At 47.0% G+C, this 19,393-nt stretch overlaps 1 protein-coding gene across 4 annotated transcripts; it reads left to right on the forward strand.

Annotated features, from left to right (window-relative positions):
- Positions 1–755: 755 nt before the first annotated feature.
- Positions 756–9,703, forward strand: LOC122368530. Of its 4 annotated transcripts, none has more exons than XM_043342534.1 (5): positions 756–809; positions 1,985–2,142; positions 2,507–2,674; positions 4,215–4,266; positions 7,397–9,703. In XM_043342534.1, exons 2-5 carry the CDS (start codon positions 1,985–1,987, stop codon positions 9,116–9,118), a joined length of 2,100 nt encoding a protein of 699 aa, XP_043198469.1. In that variant the 5' UTR covers positions 756–809; the 3' UTR covers positions 9,119–9,703. The 4 variants fall into 4 exon arrangements, with proteins under 4 accessions (XP_043198469.1, XP_043198470.1, XP_043198471.1 ...); XM_043342535.1 differs by having other exon boundaries at positions 795–826; XM_043342536.1 differs by lacking the exon at positions 756–809 and adding an exon at positions 836–987.
- The last annotated feature ends 9,690 nt before the right edge of the window (positions 9,704–19,393 follow it).

Here is a 19,393-nt window from a genome sequence, read left to right on the forward strand (position 1 = left end):
GGGGCTATACCCCCAAAAAAGTTTCACCAAATTCTAAAAACTCATCGGATTTCGAATCCTTTCGCACTGCTGTGCAGTTAAAAAAATACTTTTTCTTTTAACAGTTGCTGAGTTTTCGTTTTATCTTAAAAAACGAAAGTCGATTTCGGGCGCTGCAGGGGGGCCGGGGGCATTTGCCCCAAATGTCCCCCTTAGATCCGCCAGTAGTTTTGTACCCTCGTAAATATAGCTACAGACTGAGACATTCTGCAGTCTCACGGTGATAAAGGATGTGATATATCCTAACGGATAGGGTGACGCTGGGCAGGAAAATGCCTTTTTAGTCTTGAATGTGTTATATTTTTCCTTGAAATTGAATATAATAATCGGACGACAAATCCTCCAGATTTTCCTCCAGAATCAAAAATCCTCCAAAAGCGAAATTTGTCCGCAAATAGAGTTCAAAATCCTCCAGATTTGCGGAAATCCTCCAAATCTGGCAGCACTGCTCAAATCGCGCTCTTTTTCAAGGTTTTGTATTTTGTTGGTATTTTCAATGTTCTGAGACAAACAGCATAATGACCTGTTAATGACGTTTACTAAAGTTTATAAGCCTCTATTGCGTAACCTTGAAAACGTTTTTGTGTTTCATTATTAATGCGTTGATTGAAAAAATTACATTCGTTGAATAATAAAAAAATAAAACACAAAAAAGAAAATAAGTAATTTAATAGCAAGAAAAGACAACCAAAGCGATTCCATGAGACACAGCCATTCTCGTAACCTTAAACTTGTTGCGCCAGGATCGTGTGGTGTTTTAAAAAAAAATTGTATTGTGTATTGAGCTGTAATTTTCGTCTTTTTGTGCTTTTTTAGCGTTTTTTTTTTATAAAGGCTTCTTCAGCCAAAATGATATATCGAACTTCGGTACTAGTGTAGGAATATTCACTCTGCAGTCGTCTGGGCTCACAACCCCTAATGGGACTAAAAAAGCTGAAGCAAGCTAAAGTCTGAACAGCCTTCAGTGATATTGATGTGAATTTATTTCATAATCAGTAATACGAGCTTTAGCACAACTAACAAACAACAATGTAAATGTAAAATATTAACTGATACATAACAATAACGTAGTATTAGTAAAGCTGGTGTCACTATACTCACTCCCGACTGGAAAAAATACATGTATGCCTATTGTTTGGCGTAATGGTGGGATTGCGCCGAAAATTTCAGCTCACCTCCAGGGCCCTGTTTCACCGGTGATAGCAACACGCTGCTATCAAATTGTGCGAGCTGACGTAATGTGATGACGTCATTTTAATGACGTTTCATGTAATCCGTGACCTTATTCATAGCTGCGTTTGGAACAGAGTTGCTGTCTTGTTGAATGCATTTGAGACATTTGTTTGATCGCACAGCCGTGAAGATGTTTGCAGCGATATTTGATGACATCACACAGATTGACAACGTCATGGTTTGTTGATGTGTCTGTCCATGGAAACCCAATTTGACACGTGTAATAGCAGCGTGCTGCTATCACTGGTGAAACAGGGCCCAGATGCAGATGCAGATGAGTCTTCGGGGAATAGCCTTTGCATCGGCTCCCCCACAGGTGCCCTATCTGGTTAAAGGGATACTGGGAAAAGGATAAGGCTAAAGGCTGCATGTCTCTGCCTTTGTTCATGGCCCTTCCTGTCGTTTTTGACGGGTTCTCCATAAACAGTGCAGCTTCTCCTTTCTCTCCTCCGCATCCTCTTCGCGTTCATCATTGAAAAGAAAGTATCTCATGATCACAGTATCACTTAGATATCTTCTTTGTGGTCGTTGTAGGGGTTTGGTATTATTTCTAACATCCATTAGTCTGTTAAATTTCAGTAGAAAGTGTGTTATTTGTCAAGATAAGGTCCGATCTACAATTGTGGCGCTGTTCATACATGACTAGTGCCTAGTGGGCTGCTACTGTGTTCTGTATTGTGGCTGTTAGATTCTATAATTTATATGTTCACAGATGATGAAGGAACCAGAAAAGCAAGAGAAGAAAGAAGGACCTAAAAGTAAAATGAGTTCAAGTCTAAAACACATCACATGTGTAATGCCAGGATGTGGCAAAACCAAGGAGAATTCCCCAGAATCGTCTTTCTTTGACTTCCCAAAGGACCCTGCTCAGTAAGTACCTATCCCATAATTCCCATTTCTCTTTTGCTTCTTTATTTGCACATTTTCTTCAGATGAAGTACAGATGCAAAGTCATTGTCCATCTTGTCTCAGATTTTTTTTTTGCATTTCTTGAATCAGGTATAAGCCAAGATGCATCTCAAAGCAACCATTAAATGATGCATCATAACTCATAAGATGTGGCATGAAACCTGACCTGACCTTGCAATTAATCTCACTTTTCATGAATAGCTATGGACATTTTGATTCTTATTTGTTATTGCAATTGAAAGATTTTATCCCATATCTACTTTTTAGTTTTTACTATTCTAATTCATGCTATGTTGAGTATTGACTAAATTACAATGCCTTCTAGGCTCAATGCCTGGCGACAGCATTGCACAAATAAGAAGCTGCTTGCAAATAAGCCACCAAAGCTTTGTTCAGCTCATTTTGACAAGAAGGACGTCATAGAAAAGCCCACTGGCGTTTCACTGAGGACTGGCGCCCTTCCTCTTACAAAGGTCTACATCAGCATGGTTCAGTAAGTCACATTGTTTGTATTTTGCAATGGACTGTATTTGTGTGTGCACTAAGTTGAAGCTTTGGGCAATGGATGCATGCTCACTACTTTTTCGTTGGTGTTTATCAGCCAATTGGATAATTTTTGCTTGCAATGTTCAATACCTATTATTGGCTCAACTAAAATATGCTCAAAATGTAAAGGTTTTTGATAGTTTATCTCATTGTTTGAATGCAAGACTTGCTGGGACGGGAGCCCACACTAACAAGAGCTTGTTGCCAAACCTGCTAGTGCAGCAATCCCTTCCATCCGATTAGGCAATGTCTGGTTGAATTGGAAAAGGTTGGATGCCATAGTCCCATAGCTCAGTTAGTAGAGTATTGGGCTACTGGTGATGTGAGCCCGGGAGATCATGTCCGGGTTTAATTGACACACCAAACTTTGTTAGCTGAATTCTCCTGTTACCCAGCATTGCCCAATCGTACGGAAGGGTTCGGGGTCCCATGCCACAGGCTCTTATTAGCGTGGGTTCCGGCTCAGTGCCAATCCGTCCACCGAAACATTCGAGCTAAATTGACAGAAAAACTAACCATATCCCTGAAAGCCAGACACCGTCAATCTTACCAACTGGATGTGGCTGTTCCCACCAATTGTGGATCTCATTAGGGGATTCAGTGCTCTACCGACTGGGCGCCTATGGGCAAACACTGTTATGGTGACGGAGACTCTAATGCAGAACGAACTCGGAACTAGCCTATACTATTAAGAGTGACGCCTGGCGTTTTGGAGTCAGTTACGCCAGTCTGTCCGTGAGTTTCGCAGCACGCACATAGCATGCTACCCGACGACTTGAGTCGTGCCGCTGCGTCTAAGGTTAGCTGTGTCCCTTAGGTCATTTTCATGTTTAGAAATGTGAAGTTTCTATTAGTTACGCTCCTCACTTTCTGAAGAATATATTACGCAGAACATCTGCATGTCCACTATGTCCAGATATATCGGCTTTTGACGTACCTACCCACGGAGGGTTTCGATTCAAGCTTTTTACCGCTGAGGGAGTTGATAAGTACAATTCCCTCGCCGTTTTGCTCCTAATGGAGCTGGAGCTTTAAAGAAGAAACGAGCATGTTGGCCTGTACGGATTGCAGCGATTAGCACCAAACTCCACAGATTTAGGCTTATTGTTGGCCTGTGAGGTGAAGTCAATGGCGTGATTTATCATCTTGTTTGTATTGTCCAGACTCCAAACCGATCTAATAATATGCATAACACTTTGTTTTAAAAAGTGCCATTTTTATTGTTGAGCAAAGTTGTGGTTCTTGCCGGATCCGGTCAGAAGGTGTTTTTCTGGGATTGGTCGTTTTTGTCTCATTCGATTCGGTAGTTCTTTCTGAGATCATGGTTGCCTTCCCCGTTTCGCTGACTGAATTTGGCTACCAGCTATTGATGAAAAAAATCATGTAATATTGTGTGGGGACAGTACCAGCTGTGTATCGCCAGCCCTCCGCTAGATGCAAGACCGTTTCTATTCGTTTTGAGTAACGCCTCTCGCCTCTTCTTTCAGGCGTGACAAGCCAAAGCCGGTACAGGTGGCACGGAAGCAGAGCTCGTCTAAGGTTAGTGCGGGAATTTTGCGGTTTGGGTTGGCAGAATCAGCAGAACTTATTCGCCCCCCCCCCCCTAAACCCGAGTTATTATTAGGGGTCACATGACTGGCCTGCTTCGGGTGTTTTGTAAGAAGTAAAAGATAAAAGTTATGAGGTCTCGGGACTGCTAGCCTTTTCCAAACGTGCCCTGCGTTTTGCGACGCATTTTCCTGGTAATGCTTCCAAATTTCGGTATTTTTAGACCGAGCAGAATTTTACGCATAATCCGTAGATTGTCTGGCTGTCAAGGGCTTTTTACGAGCGAGCGAGCGCAGCGAGCGAGGCGAGTCTTTTCAATATAACGGAAAAAAGCTCAGTATGAGCGGCCCGGCCCGGCCTGTAACGCTTTTCAGAGGTTTATATCTCAGCAACCGCTGGACCGATTGGCCTGCGGTCTTTTTTGCTGGATAGCCCCATCCCTTCTACCCCGTAATTGACTACTTTTGATACATCTCGGTGACCGTCGTGGCACATGCCATGTGAAAAGTCAAGGATGTTCAAGCTGTTTTGCAAAAGTACTGATTTTGAGAGGCTCATATCTCAGCAGCCGCTTGGGCGATTGACTTGCGGTAATTTTTGTAGGGTAGCAGCATCCCTTCTTCCAAAAAAAAAGATACTCTCGAGGCATGTGGGTCACCCCCAGTGCACGTGCAAAATACAACAATAAGAGGTGTCAAATTTGTTCCCATTTTAATAACTCGGTAATTACTGGGGCGATTTCGCTGAAACTAGGCATACAGGTAGGCACCCACCAGGCAATGCTTTCCCATGTGTTGCGGTTAAGGTGCTACTGCACGTGCGCACGTGCAGGGGGCGCTTCCAGATCTCGAGAACGGCTGGGCTGATTGCGCTCAAATTTGGTACACGGTTGGGGACCAGTTAGTAGGGTGCCGTGCAAAAGTCAGTTTGGACCCCGTTTGCACGTGCGCACGTGCAATATGCCGCTTCCAGATCTTAGGAACGGCTGGGCTGATTGCGTTCAAATTTGGTACACTGCTAGCGACCGGTTAGAAGGGTGCTTTGCGCAAGCCCGTTGGAAGTACCCTCTCGCCCTTCCGCACGTGCAGCCTGCAGGGCTCACTATCTCGCTCGCTGGTTCTTCGCCCAAAAGGCGTTTTACTGGTCTAAGTTATTGCGAAAAAAACGTCAGGGAATCAGGCTCCATCCCCCTCCCCAGCCCTGCCTTAAAGGTGTGTTAACCCGGCACCGCCTGGGCTATTTCCGTACCCACGACAGCCTGGGGGGGGGGGTCGGATCCGACCCCCCCCCCCCCCTGTTATCTCGAGAACCAATGGTCGTATCGAGCCCCGCGAGGCGGCGTTCGAAAGGTCTCTACGAGACCTTCCCAAAGCACTCTTAAGATTTTAAGATTGAGGTCAACTTTCGGGTCAAGGTCAGGTCAAAGGTCAAATTCAGGGGTTTTGCATGAATCGGCTTACGGACAGCGGAATCGATAGCTGCTGCTCGAAACTCACCAAAAATGACCTCAAAGGCCTAGTGAAGGTACCATGTGCGTATAGGGGTCATACTAGGTACAGGTCAAGGTCAGGTCAGGTCACGAAAGGTCACGGTTTTCACTTTCTGCTACATGGGCGTGCGACACATGTTTTATGGCTTATTTTTTACGCCGAATCCGATGGTAATGGTTATATGTGACCCCAAGTCACTGTGCTGGTGATAAGTGTGCATTGAAAGCATAAAAAATCGTTTATACTATACATAACTAAACGAGGGCTAAGAAAAAAGGTCAATTTTTCAACTTTTTATTTTTGACATAAAAATGCTTTTTTCTAGACGAGCTTTGTCCCAGGAATCTAGTGGTGCCATTTGTTTTCACATGCGATGTTCAGAAGTGCCTCTAATTCACGAAAATGCTTATGACGTCACCATGCCCTATGCATGTTGGAGCTATTTTTTACCATTTGGGGGTCAAAAATCAAGATAGAAAGTTGAAATTTGGGGCATCTAATGTTCTAATAGAGCTCTACAACATATGTTCCGGTTTTTTTGGAAATTCCCAAAATTTTGGATTTTATTAGCTGTTTTCCAAAAAATATAGTTTTTTGAATTTTTAGGGGTGAAAAACGCATTTTATGGAAAATCCGAGATAGCCATTTTAAAGAACTCGTTGAGCTGCGTCTTTTGATGTCCTTAATTTGCAATTTGCTTTAAACCCTGATTTTTGGCGATTTTTTAAACATTTACCACTTTTTGACTAAAAACGCCAGGTAGTTACATCACTAAAATCGATATATCTCAACAAAATTTGGGAATTTTTTCTTAAAAATTGCACAGGAGACGTCAAATTGATGGGGGAGAAGGTATGCCAAGTTTCAAGTCGATAGCGAAACTGGTTCATGAGTTATTCAAGAAAAACGGAGGGGGGGGGGGGTCGGATCCGACCCCCCCAGGCGGTCGCGGGTTAAGACTAAGAGTAAGATCAGAGCATTTTGAGCCTTTTCACTTTGCTACAACTGTACTTGGCCACATCATCTACTAAATAATCAGCTTTTTATTAGATTAGGTGAAAAAGTGATTTAGCATGCAGAGGAGGCTGTGCATAATGCATATGCATACTCGTATATGCAGGGCATCCCAAATGCTCGGCTGGTTTCTCATGTCAATCAAACGTTTGCGATTATAATCGAGCGCCGTAGAATCTTCCATGTTCTCATAATTTCGGGTTTGTTGATTGTTCGCTCACCAATCATCGTTACTCACTTAACATCCAGTTATCCATACTGGAGACCAGACGCTTCAGTTGAGAACTCAAGACAGTTTTTCCACGCTAACCTTAGTCAGCTGCTGGTCGTTGGCGAGCGGCTTATTACCGTCAAACTGCCCCCTCCCCCCCCCCCCCCGAGATAATTCCATACAACTTCTCTAGCAAGCTCAGATCGGGACGGCTTTCCAGCGACACCTGCTTCTCCCACAAAGCCGGCAGGTATCCTGTGCATTAAGTGCACAAGCCATCTGGACATCATGGACAATAGCTTTTAAGTAGGTACAGGGTGATGCCGAAATAGGTGCAAATGTGTGTGCCTCTCGTCTCTATTTTATTATTTCTGTATAAATTCAGCTGTACGTTACTCTTCGACAGATGCCCGAGCCCGTCAAGAAGACGCCGGCTGAATTCTATCTGGACCTCGTTGTGGAGAAGCCCAAGCCGCCTGGAACAAACCGAAGCAACAGGCACAGCAGCGCAGGACCGCCGTTCGTTGCAGAACGGGAGGCAAACAAAGAAAACCGCGAAAGCGTCGCGTCGCCGCCGCCGCCGCCGCCGCCGCCCCCGTGCGACGAAGCCGTTACGTCGCCGCCGTCCTCACCGCCCGTATGTGACGAAGGTCCGGGCTGGGACAGCGAGCCCGCGCCAACTCCGGCGCCCAGCACCCGACCCAATGAGATTCGTGTGGTGGTCAATAAAATGCCACCTGGGCATTCTACTACAAATCCAAGTGGAAGTCGTGTGCTTCCTGATCCTCCGGGAAAAATCGATGTACCGAATGAGGCAAAATTAACTCTTCCGGATGGCGCGCTCACCAAGTATCTCATCGAATTGAGAGCTAAGCAGCTACAGATTAACGATCTGCAGAAGAACTACAACAGCTTGGTGGAGAAGGTTCAGTTCCGGAATAACAACCCCGACTGGCCGAAGGACATCCCAGAGCAGTCGCTTGATGGCCCGATCTTAACACTTCGTGACGGCCAGCACGAGCGTGACCCGCCACTGGAGAAGGTCAACCTGCTCAGTCCTGAGGTGCTGATGCCACAGACGCCGAACAACGCCTGGCACGCGATAGTTGGACTTCGCAAAGAGATCCTCGACCTCCAGGTTGCGCTCATGTACAGTCGCATTCAGGTGAAGTATCGTGAGCTGCGTCTGCAGGAGGTGACGGCGGAGCACAGGCGCTACAAAGTGGCCGTGCGTGCTAAACAGCGCAAAACAGACAGGGAGGAGCAGCAACGTGAAAATCGCATCAAACAGCTGGAGCGACGCTGTGACCTGACGAGCTCCAACTGTTCAGAGTGGCGGCTCAAAACGAAAATGGCCGAGAAAACCGGAATTAAGAAGAAGCGACGGAACGAAATGCTGGTCAAGGGCCTGGAGCAGATTTTCACGCCGATGCAGCTGCGCGTCATCCGCACGGGCTGCAAAGCACGGTGGGCCGAGGAGGACATCCGACGCGCCATCGAACTGAAGAAGCTGGTGACGCGTCGCGGCTACGCCTTCATCCGAAACACGATGAAAATCCCGCTGCCATCGCCGAAGATGATGAAACTTGGCGCCAGTCGATTCGAATCACTAAAGCATGTCTATGAACAGATGGTGACAGCCAATCTGCTGAAGTACAGCACCAAAAAGAAGCCGAAGGTGGTGAAGAAGGACGACCATGCCTATGAAGTAGATCCTCGTGCCTTCGAGACGAATCAGGACGAGCTTGATGTCGATCTTGGCATCACCAACAGGAGGGCGCTGACCAGAGAAGCGCCCTCGGAGGACCCCGCGTCCTCGGCGCCCGCTCAGCGGAAGCCAGTCAAGCGCCGCAGGAAGCGTGTGACGGCCCAGCCTAGCATGCCTATTATGGACACCATGGATGTCGAGTTTGAAGACATGGGGGTGGTTGGACGAGCGTTCAACCCCGGCTCTACGGCAAGGGCGCCGAAGCGGCCCCGCACAGCCTGGTCCGAGACGCGTCCCAGCTGGGAGAGCAGTCGCATCTGGGGAGACGATCAGGTGCTGGGTGAGTACGAACAGACAAATGTGGACCGGCGCCAACGGCCACAACCCACCTGGTCCGCCGAAACCGACGAATTTCTCTAGCGGCGTGAAGGAGCGAGGGAGTGTTTTCGAACTGTGTGGTGGCTGTGATCAGAAAGCGCGGGAATGACCAGCGTTGACCTGCAAATACGACCATTTGGACACTCATGCATGTTATGTCATGTGTTGTACATAGCGCTGTTCCATCGATGTATATGTGTAGTGTACAATGTACATGTCATCTCGTGTAGATTTAACAACGCAAAGTCAAAGCGCTGAATAGTTCAAAGGCTGATTGGGTTTAAAGCATGGGCTGAATCGGTGCGTATTCAGATATCACGTAACGTGCTGATAGTAACTATGGTTAGACATTTTTTTCGGCTGCCGGCACTGAATTTCAGCATGGGCTCTGAGTGGTGAAGTTATGTTTTTTTTGTGGCTTCGTTTGATGTCAACGGTCTTGGTTTGATATGCCTGTCGCCACTCATTGCCGGTTGTGGATGTTCCGACAACCAGCCATGTTATTGCTTTGTTCGAAGGCAGAAAGTACCTTATGGTGTGTGCGATCAGTCGACGATCAGATAGTATGCAAGCGCCAAGCACAACATGTGTAGTGTGTACCTAATATAAAACTTTTACTGAAGATTACCTCAAGTATCTTGTCTATTGACTGCAATGCATCGATAATTCGTGCTCACACAAGCTTAGCAAATGTTTCTTTCTCAGCATGTTAGCAAGTTTTACGTCGATAGCCGATAGTCATGCGTGTAACCTTGGCGGTGTTTCACGGGACGCTGCTAACACGCTGCTATCAAATTGCGCGAGCTGACGTCACACTTGTGGTAGTGTTGGAGCAATGGGCCTGTTGATGTTTCCATGGAAACCCAATTTGACACGTGTAAAAGCAGCGTGCTGCTATCACCGGTGAAACAGGGCCCATAACGAAAGCGGCCGTCTATCGTGGAGGACAATGCGTTGCCCCATCAGTGAGTACTGAGATGTATATATACGACATTTGTGGTGGTACGTAATAGCCAAGGTAACAGGAAGCCCATACTAATCCCAGTCTCAGGCATACTTACTTCTTACGAAGTACGGAATTTGGATAGGCCAGAGCCCAGAGGCCTTCAGAAGCCTTTCTAATCGAGCTCCTCGTGCATCTGGCGTGAGGGGAGTCGTGTGCAAGTTGTGCCCAGTGAGCGTCAAGCCGGTTTTTGAATTGGTTCAATCATGCCTGTATTCAGTCCATTTCACCTAAAATGTGAAATGAGCATGAATAAAGCATAGGTCTGATATAATCACTCAACAAGCATCGTACTCTGATACGCGAGTATCAAGCAGTTAGTTTGACGAACGTCAACATCTACCTTTCAAACAAAAAACAAACCTTGAGCGCGTCGAGTGCGTCAGTTATCGTCGTCAACGTAGGACCGTGAGTAGTTTTGAACGCCAAATTGATAAAAATACAAAATTCTGGACATGTAGCGCAGTGCTGCCAGATTTGGAGGATTTCCGCAAATCTGGAGGATTTTGAACTCTATTTGCGGACAAATTTCGCGTTTGGAGGATTTTTGATTCTGGAGGAAAATCTGGAGGATTTGTCACCCGATTAATATATTCAATTTCATGGAAAAATACAACGCGTTCAAGACTCAAAAGACATTTTCCTGCCCAGCTTCACCCTACCCGTTAGGATATATCACTGCCCTTTATCACCGTGAGACTGGAATGTCTCAGTCTGTAGCTATATCCACGAATATCATGGTGACTATTTGTTCCTATTTCGTGTACGATTGTACCATATGTTTTTGAAGGTACCGAACTACTGGCGGATCAAAGGGGGACATTTGGCGCAAATTCCCCCCCCCCCTCCTGCAGCGTCCAAAATCGAAGAAAATTTTCGTTTTTTTTTTCAAGGATAAAACGAAAACTAAACAACTTTTATTATAAAAAAGCATCTTTTAAACTACACAGCAGTGCGAAAGGAATCGAAATCCGATGAGTTTTTAGAATTTGGAGAAACCTTTTCGGAGATATGCCCTCCCGCAGCGTCCAAGACCGCCTATCTGGATCCGCCAATGGGATTTGGAGGAATCTGGAGGATTTTTGTAACTGATCTGGAGGATTACAGCCTTCTCCATCTGGCAGCACTGATGTAGCGCCTCTAAATAAGCACAGGCGAAATGCGAAACATCAAGATTGCATAGGTACAGCATACATCTATTTACATTCAGCTTGGAATGCAACCAACTTGACCTGCAATGTGAAGGATTGAGATAGCCTCGTTTTTCAAATTTGTAGTGTTTTTCCCCTAGTGCTATAGTATTGTTTTTAAAATTTGAAGATATAGGCTGCATTTGGAAAAAGGCTGCATAAACTGGTTTGGATAGACCGTTTCGCTTTTCCTAATTTGAATATTCCTTGACCACTTCGGCAGGATTCTACGGAAAGTGAGCAAAAACTGCAGCCTCTATATCTAACCCCGCGTTCGATGTCTTGGACGACGAAGATTTTACGTTGTTCGGCCAAATCCGTCCAAGGTCAGCGGGGGCTCTGTTGAGGTTATGGAACGTGATTGGCTGGACAGATAGAATCTTCGCCGTCCGAGAGACATCGAACGCAGGGTAATTCTGCGTTTTCACTATCCAAATCCATAGATATTTATGTTGTACTTACAATTTTCTATGTTTTATTGTATTTACAATTGCACAAATTTTTTATTGTGCATCTTCAATAATATTGTAGTCAAACAATCAGAATGTAAAGCCGCATGCCGCTTAAACATTTGGTCACAACATAACATATAATCCAATAATAGGTTTCAATAATAAATAAACAAATACCTCTCATCACAAGCCATAACAACATCATTTCCAATCATTTCTGTGGCGGCTGCCATCTTGAAAACGAGTTAACGCTCAGGATTTCTCTTCATTTCGCGGGATCCTGCGACCTGCGGAATTCCACACATTTCGCGCTGTCCGAACGGCTGTTTGTGTGACAAATTCCACACTGAAAGAGACCTGTCCGAGGGCAGCCTTTGTTATTCCTGTTCAAGATTATAGGTTCCAATTTCACTAGCACAAAATTGTCAACTGAATTTGTTACCTAGGTTCTCACCCATTAGTTTTGAGTGGAAACCCATTACGCGCAGAGATGCACCAATTTCTTGGGTGACCGGAGTTCCCTGGAACTGTACCTACTGGCTGAAAGCTGCAGTCTGCTTTTCTAGCATTCTGCTATCTTCCATTGCTTTCCAGATACCTAGGTGCATTGTGCAGCCTACCGGGTGATCATTTGGGAATGAGATAAAGTAAGTGGCACGTGCAGATGTGTATTCAATAGAACACCAGACAAAAGACACGTCATTAGACTCGTCATCGTGGGACATTTTGTACTGCACACTATTATACACCTGCAAGCCACTGTTCATCTACAGCAGGTGCTCAAAGTGGCCACCCCCTTCTGAGCGGCACAGCTCAGCCCGACGGCGTGTGTGACGCGCCATCTTTCGCAGCTGCTCTTCGTCCATGTTGCGGGCGAAGTCCTCAACCAGTTCCTTCAGCTGTTCCAGCGTTTGGGGCTCGCTGCGCACGATCTGAGCCGTCACCAATGACCAGAAACAAAAGTCCAGACAAGACAGGTCGGGACTGTACGGCGGCCATCGGTGTTCACTGTTCCGGGAGATGACGCGGATGGCCAGGATGGACTCCTGTGAATTCTGGCTAACCCATGATGAGGAGTGGTTTGAGCGTGTACTCTGGAGTGACGAAAAGTGGTTCGTTCTGCATCCGTCTCCAAACAAGAAGAACACCGTGTGCTGGTCGCCAGAGAATCCGAACAAGCTCGTGCCATGCAAGAAGGCCCAGGGGTAGAAGGTGATAGCGTGGGTGGGCGTGGTGGATGGGAAGTGCCTGCCAGTTCACTGGTTCACTGGCTCCGTCAACAGCGACGCCTACCTGGAGATGCTGCAGACGGTGGTGTGGCCTGCGGTGAAGGCTCGGGTGACGCGCCACCAGTAGTGGTTCCAGCAGGACGGCGCGCCGCCGCACGTCACTGCTCCCGTGATGGACTTCCTTCACTCGAAGTTCGGCGGCCGCGTCATCTCCCGGAACAGTGAACACCGATGGCCGCCGTACAGTCCCGACCTGTCTTGTCTGGACTTTTGTTTCTGGTCATTGGTGACGGCTCAGATCGTGCGCAGCGAGCCCCAAACGCTGGAACAGCTGAAGGAACTGGTTGAGGACTTCGCCCGCAACATGGACGAAGCGCAGCTGCGAAAGATGGCGCGTCACACACGCCGTCGGGCTGAGCTGTGCCGCTCAGAAGGGGGTGGCCACTTTGAGCACCTGCTGTAGATGAACAGTGACTTGCAGGTGTATAATAGTGTGCAGTACAAAATGTCCCACGATGACGAGTCTAATGACGTGTCTTTTGTCTGGTGTGCTATTGAATACACATCTGCACGTGCCACTTACTTTATCTCATTCCCAAACGATCACCCGGTAAATATTCTCTCGAGGTTCCACCAGTGTCAGACTGGCAAAAACATGTTATGCCAAATATGTCCAGCGTAGTGGCAGGATTGCACCTAAAATTTCAGTGCGCATCCAGCATAACGTAGCATGCGCTCAATTCAGCACATGGTGGGGGCTAAATTATTGGTGCATGGTGGCTGCAGAATTATTTGGCAAAAGAAGGTCACCAAGTCTAGTCGGCACGCTGGTCCAATCTAGCAGCAGATTCGCCTTGCAGATGACTCTGGAGAGGTTTCAGGATGAGATCTCCCGGCCCCGCCCCGGTCATTGTGTGCTCGAGCTGGTGAGCCGCTATGAGTCTACTCAGCAGAGGAGGGGCTGCCCAGGTGAGGCCTCAACCCTCGCAATGGAGATAGGTATGGAAGACCTTGTTGAGCTTTGCTGGGCGTCGTTAAGTAATACTTCAGTGGGTTACTGTCCACTGCGGAATCGACTTCGAGGGGAATGTGAGCGCAGACGACCTGGCGAAACGAGGGGCCGCCCTGCCCTCAAACGCCCGCTCGCTGACCAGGGCATTTCATTGTGCGTCCTGGCATCAATGGCGAAACAACTGGTCTGAGTCACTTTTCAAAATCAAGCCACTCTTTGGGAGCACCCTACCGCCCCATACCTCCGGAGATGACCGAGAGGACGCCGTTTCGGTGCACCAGATGAGGGCGGGCCCGCTCGCTCCAGTACGTGCACCGAATCAGCATTCGGCTGTCTCCACTCTGCGACGTGCCAGCAGTGCCCAGACAAGCGGTACCCCGCGGCGCTCTGCGCCAAATGCCAGCTGATGTGCCGGACTCTGGAGCACGTGCTGCTCCGCTGCCTGGGTCTCGCTGGCTCCTGCCAGCCTCTGATTTTGCGGCCCCAGAGCATCCGGCTCTGGTCTTGTTTCACGGCTCGACGCTACAGTGCGCTAGGCGTATGTGGTATTGGGTTTCCGTGGAAATAAAAAGCTTATTTGGACGCTCAAACATGGGAGAGTGTCCAGGGCCCCAGAACGCTCTGTCTGGTTGATATAGCATTGATTGGTAGATGTGTACATGTGCTTTATGTAAAAGTGGCTTAAGGGTGCGTTAACTTCGGAGGTGGCTCCGCTCAGCGTTGGTGTCCGAGCACTACTACTCCGATTCTCAGCCAGTAGATGTCACCAGGGTAGACCGCTTTTTTCCCACGTTAATGACCTTCTCCCCCTCCTGATTTCACGGCCCTTACGATAACGACGTTTGGTTACTGCGCCGGCGCGGCGGGCGGCGCCGATTGAGGGAGATCATGGTGTGTAAACACCGCGCGGAAGGAACACGTCTCTCGACAGGCCTTCCCGGCGCCGTCCTTAGCCTGGTGTAGGTACGTCCTACCCAGTTAGAACGAAACTGATTTTTTGATATGGATACATGTTATCGAATATTGAGTCTGCCGCAGTTCTAGTCACAAGAATGCGTCTGATATCCTCACATGATTGACCTGACGGCATTGTTTTAGTGAAATGCAGTGCTAGATTCACATTGCTACACATACTACCAGTAAAACGCCTTATAGGACGACAAACGGAGCGAGCGAGAGGGTGGGCCTTGCACGTGGGAAATTGTGAGGGGGTACCTCCAACTGACTTGTGCACGGTACCCTACTAACCGGTCTCTAGCAATGTGCCATATTTGAGCGCAATCGACCCAGCCGTTCTCGAGATCTAGAAGCGGCACCCACTGTGCGCACGTGCGAAATGGGTCCCAACTGACTTTTGCACGGCACCCTACTAACGGATCCCTAACCGCTAACCAAATCTGAGCGCAATCGGTCCAGCCGTTCTCGAGATCTGGAATCGACCCCTGCACGTGCGCACGTGCAGCAGCACCCCACGTGGACTGTGGGACATGAAAATGCATTACCTAGTGGGTGCCTACTGCCTACCTACATGCAAAGTTTCAGCGCAATCGGCCCAGTAACTACCGAGATATTGCAATTGTTACAAAAATGACTCCTCTTCGTTTTGCACGTGGCACGTGCATAGGGGGTTACCCACATGCATCGAAAGAAGTCAAATACTTGGTAGAAGGAATCTAGCTATACAAAAATTACCGCAAGTAAATCGGCCCAGCGGTTGCTGAGTTTTTTTTAGCCTTTCAAAAGCGTTACAGCCCGGGCCGGGTCGGGCCGGGCCGCTCTTTATGAGATTTATCCATTATATTGGAAAGACTTCGCTTGCTTCGCTCGCTCCGTAACAACAACGGGAAGTTCAGCATCTATTTTCTCATTTGAAGCTAAGCCCCATGCGCACAATCTTATTTTAATGGAGCAAACTATGAGCTGGAAGATTCGTATTCCATTTCTCATCTATTTCTCATTTGAAAGCATGTCGTTTGTCGCCGAGGCAAAAACCCTCGGCTCGAAGTTTCGTATATCGTTGAGAGCTGCTGCGAGGAGCATGATAAATGTAGGAAGTATCATTAGAATATATGACCTTCCCCTCGGAAAATGACCAAATGAATGAAAATGATTATTTATTGATGAATTGATGATATTTCGGTCACAGACCTTCGTCTAAATCGAATTCCTTTTAGACGAAGGTCTGTGACCGAAATATCATCAATTCATCAATAAATAATCATTTTCATTCATTTGGTCATTTTCCGAGGGGAAGGTCATATATTCTAATGATACTTCCTACAAAAACCCTCGGCGGTAAACGGGTAAACCACTACCAGAAACGTGGGTACCATGACCGCTGTGCCGCAGCAGCTTTAGCCTTCCAGTCCGGCAGCCAGATGCACATCGATGTTTTCAAACAAAAATATCAAAAAAGTCCAACAAAGATCATGAAAAAAATATGTCAATGTCGCTCAAAAGAAACGTCTCCAACGTCCCAACGATCCGGCCAAAAGGGTTAGCAGATACGTCCGGCGTTCTCTCGCGGGGACAGATGGGGACTACGGACCCGGCTGTGCAGCACCCGACTTCGAGGACCGCGATATTCAGCAATATCAGCTCAAAACAAAGGAGTTTTTAGACAGCCTTGGAAGCACTGCTGTGGAGCGTGCCCCAATCGCTGAGCTGAGAACACTGCTGATGACAAGGAAGAGTGGCGCCGCGAGCGACGCAAGCGCGTCACTGCGACATTCTTTCACCAAATAGCGAATATGCGAGACTCAACGTCAAACAAAAACATCATGAACAGACTTCTTTACGATACAACAAAAGATTTAGATACACCTGCTCTGCAGTATGGCCGCGTCAACGAGGAGCTAGCTATACAAGCATATGAAAAGCAAACAACACTTCTGTGTTGTTTCACTTCTGTGTTTTAACACAGAAGTGAAAAGACCAGTTGGGCTGGTATAGTGCACCCGAAGCATCCATTTTTGGCCGCCACTCCTGATGGAATCGTTTCTGATGACATCATAGTAGAAGTGAAATGTCCCAAAAGTGCAGAGAACACTTCACTGGAAAGACTGGCTGCGTCTTCTAGTGGACTAACTATTTTTTTTTCTTGACGACAAACTTGAGCTAAAAAAGAGTCACCAATATTACACCCAAGTTCAGTGCCAGTTGGCTTGCACTGGTGCAAAAATCTGTGACTTTTTTTGTCTGGACACCAAACGAAACGTCATGTCAGCGCATAGCTGCTGACGAAACGTTCATCGCAAACAGACTGGAAAAAGTGAAGGCATTTTATGATGAGTGCATCGTGCCTGAAATGATAGATCCCCGCAAAGCACGACACATGCCGTTCCGTGAGCGGCCAAGGTATAGGGAGCCCAAGGGCAAAGACGTGAAGAAAAAAAAACACATGATGAGGCGACTAGCCCTGCCACACATCTAACAAGCTGAAACTTTTTTTGTCACTCATCCCATCATGGCAAAAAGGGTAAAAAAGGGAGCGACTCACAACAGTGAATGAGACTTCGATGTAACATATGATCATTGGCTCAGATGTCGACCACGCATCAGCTAAGGTAATTTCAGCAATCGTGTCAAAACTGAAGCATTCGCTCAGCATCATGCCGATCTCATTTTGTGCTCCTTGTTCTGTGTCAGTTTCGTGTCATGTACGAATGCAATATGTCAATGCATGCCATGGATGCAATATTATGTACCGGTTATACTGGTACAGTCCACAGCAGAAGTAATGTGGGGTTTCAGTCATGGGTATGTTCTGCTTCTGAAGCTTAGGAACGATTAACCAGACTACAATGAAACTTTGAATGCAGCTTATATGTATCGTCACCCTTGCAGCTGCAACTTTAGCTATTGACATCTTCTTTTCGATCAATCCCCATTATTCATTAAACAATCGCCAGTCAAAGCCAACCGTTGAGATTGGTAAAACCCTACATTACTTTAGCGGTGGGCTGTACCTATGTTTTCATTGGCTTCGCCTCTGCACTGTGTCAGCAGAGCAGACACCAAACTGGGGATTTATGTGTGATGCATCGCTGATGTACAACTACTGATGCACTGTTTTATTACTTTCCGTGAGTATTACAATACTAGGGTTGACTATTAAGTAATGGAAGTGCCTTTAGCAATTAAAAGTTTTTGAACGTGCACACATTATTTTGGTGCCATCACGTGCGCCGATGTTTTTTCTATCCAATGGTGAAGACCAGATGTCTTTAGCTACATTTTGCTCTGAGCTATCGACGTTTTCCCAAGAGACCACCCAAACCTGCGGCGCACGACAAAAAAGGAGCCTCTGCCTGGCAATGGCCAAAATCGCGCGCCAGCGCGAGGTCATTAAATCTCAGTTTGTGGTAGGGAAAATGCCTGCTGAGATCAGGAAATTTCTTTTAAAAGTGTATGGAGCGACGGCATCAGGTGCGCCGGGCAACAGGTGCGACGGGCGGTGTGCCGCGTGCTCGCGCAGATCAGCGAAGGTGGCCTCCTGGCGGCGTTCCAGGACTGGGTCAAGAGGCTGGAACGGTGTGTGATGCTAGGAGGCGATTATGTGGAGTTGTGGTGCTGTTATTTATTGTGTTATATGTATTGTTTTTATGAAAATATAGCAACTTACATTATTTTATTCGTGTAGCCATAACACATGGCGCCACTGAGCCCTGGTGATCTCGCCCTGGCGCACGATTTTGGCCATTGCCAGGCTCCTTTTTTGTCGTGCGCCGCAGGTTTGGGTGGTCTCTTGGAAAAACGTCGATAGCTCAGAGTAAAATGTAGCTAAAGACATCTGGTCTTCACTGTTGGATAGAAAAAAGATCGGCGCACGTGATGACACCAAAAAAATGTGTGCACGTGCAAAAACTTTTAATTGCTAGAGGCACTTCCATTACTTAATAGTCAACCCTAGTACATAGTAGTACTGGTCGTTCCAATCAATCAATCAATCAATCAATCCTTCTTGGTCTTGAGCTTCACCATGTGGTTGCTATATACCGATACCACATTATTTGCCGACGTGTTGTGAATTGTGATTGCTATACAAATGCAACTTCAGAGTTCAGAGTAGGTACTATGCGAATGTAATATTACTGACGCATACAGGGTGTCTCAAAAGTTCGTTTACAGGTACCAGCCATGTTTTTTTTTGTCAATAATTCTGAATCAACAAGAAATTAACAGTCGAAATTTTGCATGGGCATTGGTAACACCCTTCCTCAAGCAGCTTCATTGTTTTCAAGCGCATTCGACCCTTCATGAGCTCACAAAAAGGGTTCACCCAGGCCGTAGTCATCCCCATTGGGCCCTGCGTGCACGGTTCTCAGCGGGCGGCAGGGACAAATGACGTCACCGAGGGTGCACTTCGATCCTGGCTCGTAATGTCATAAATTGATGTTTCTCTACATTAAACGCCATTTCAAATCAAAGA

Source organism: Amphibalanus amphitrite, unplaced genomic scaffold (assembly GCF_019059575.1).
Source record: "Amphibalanus amphitrite isolate SeventyFive unplaced genomic scaffold, NRLGWU_Aamphi_draft 000955F_arrow, whole genome shotgun sequence".
Classification (NCBI taxonomy): Eukaryota; Metazoa; Arthropoda; class Thecostraca; order Balanomorpha; family Balanidae; genus Amphibalanus; species Amphibalanus amphitrite.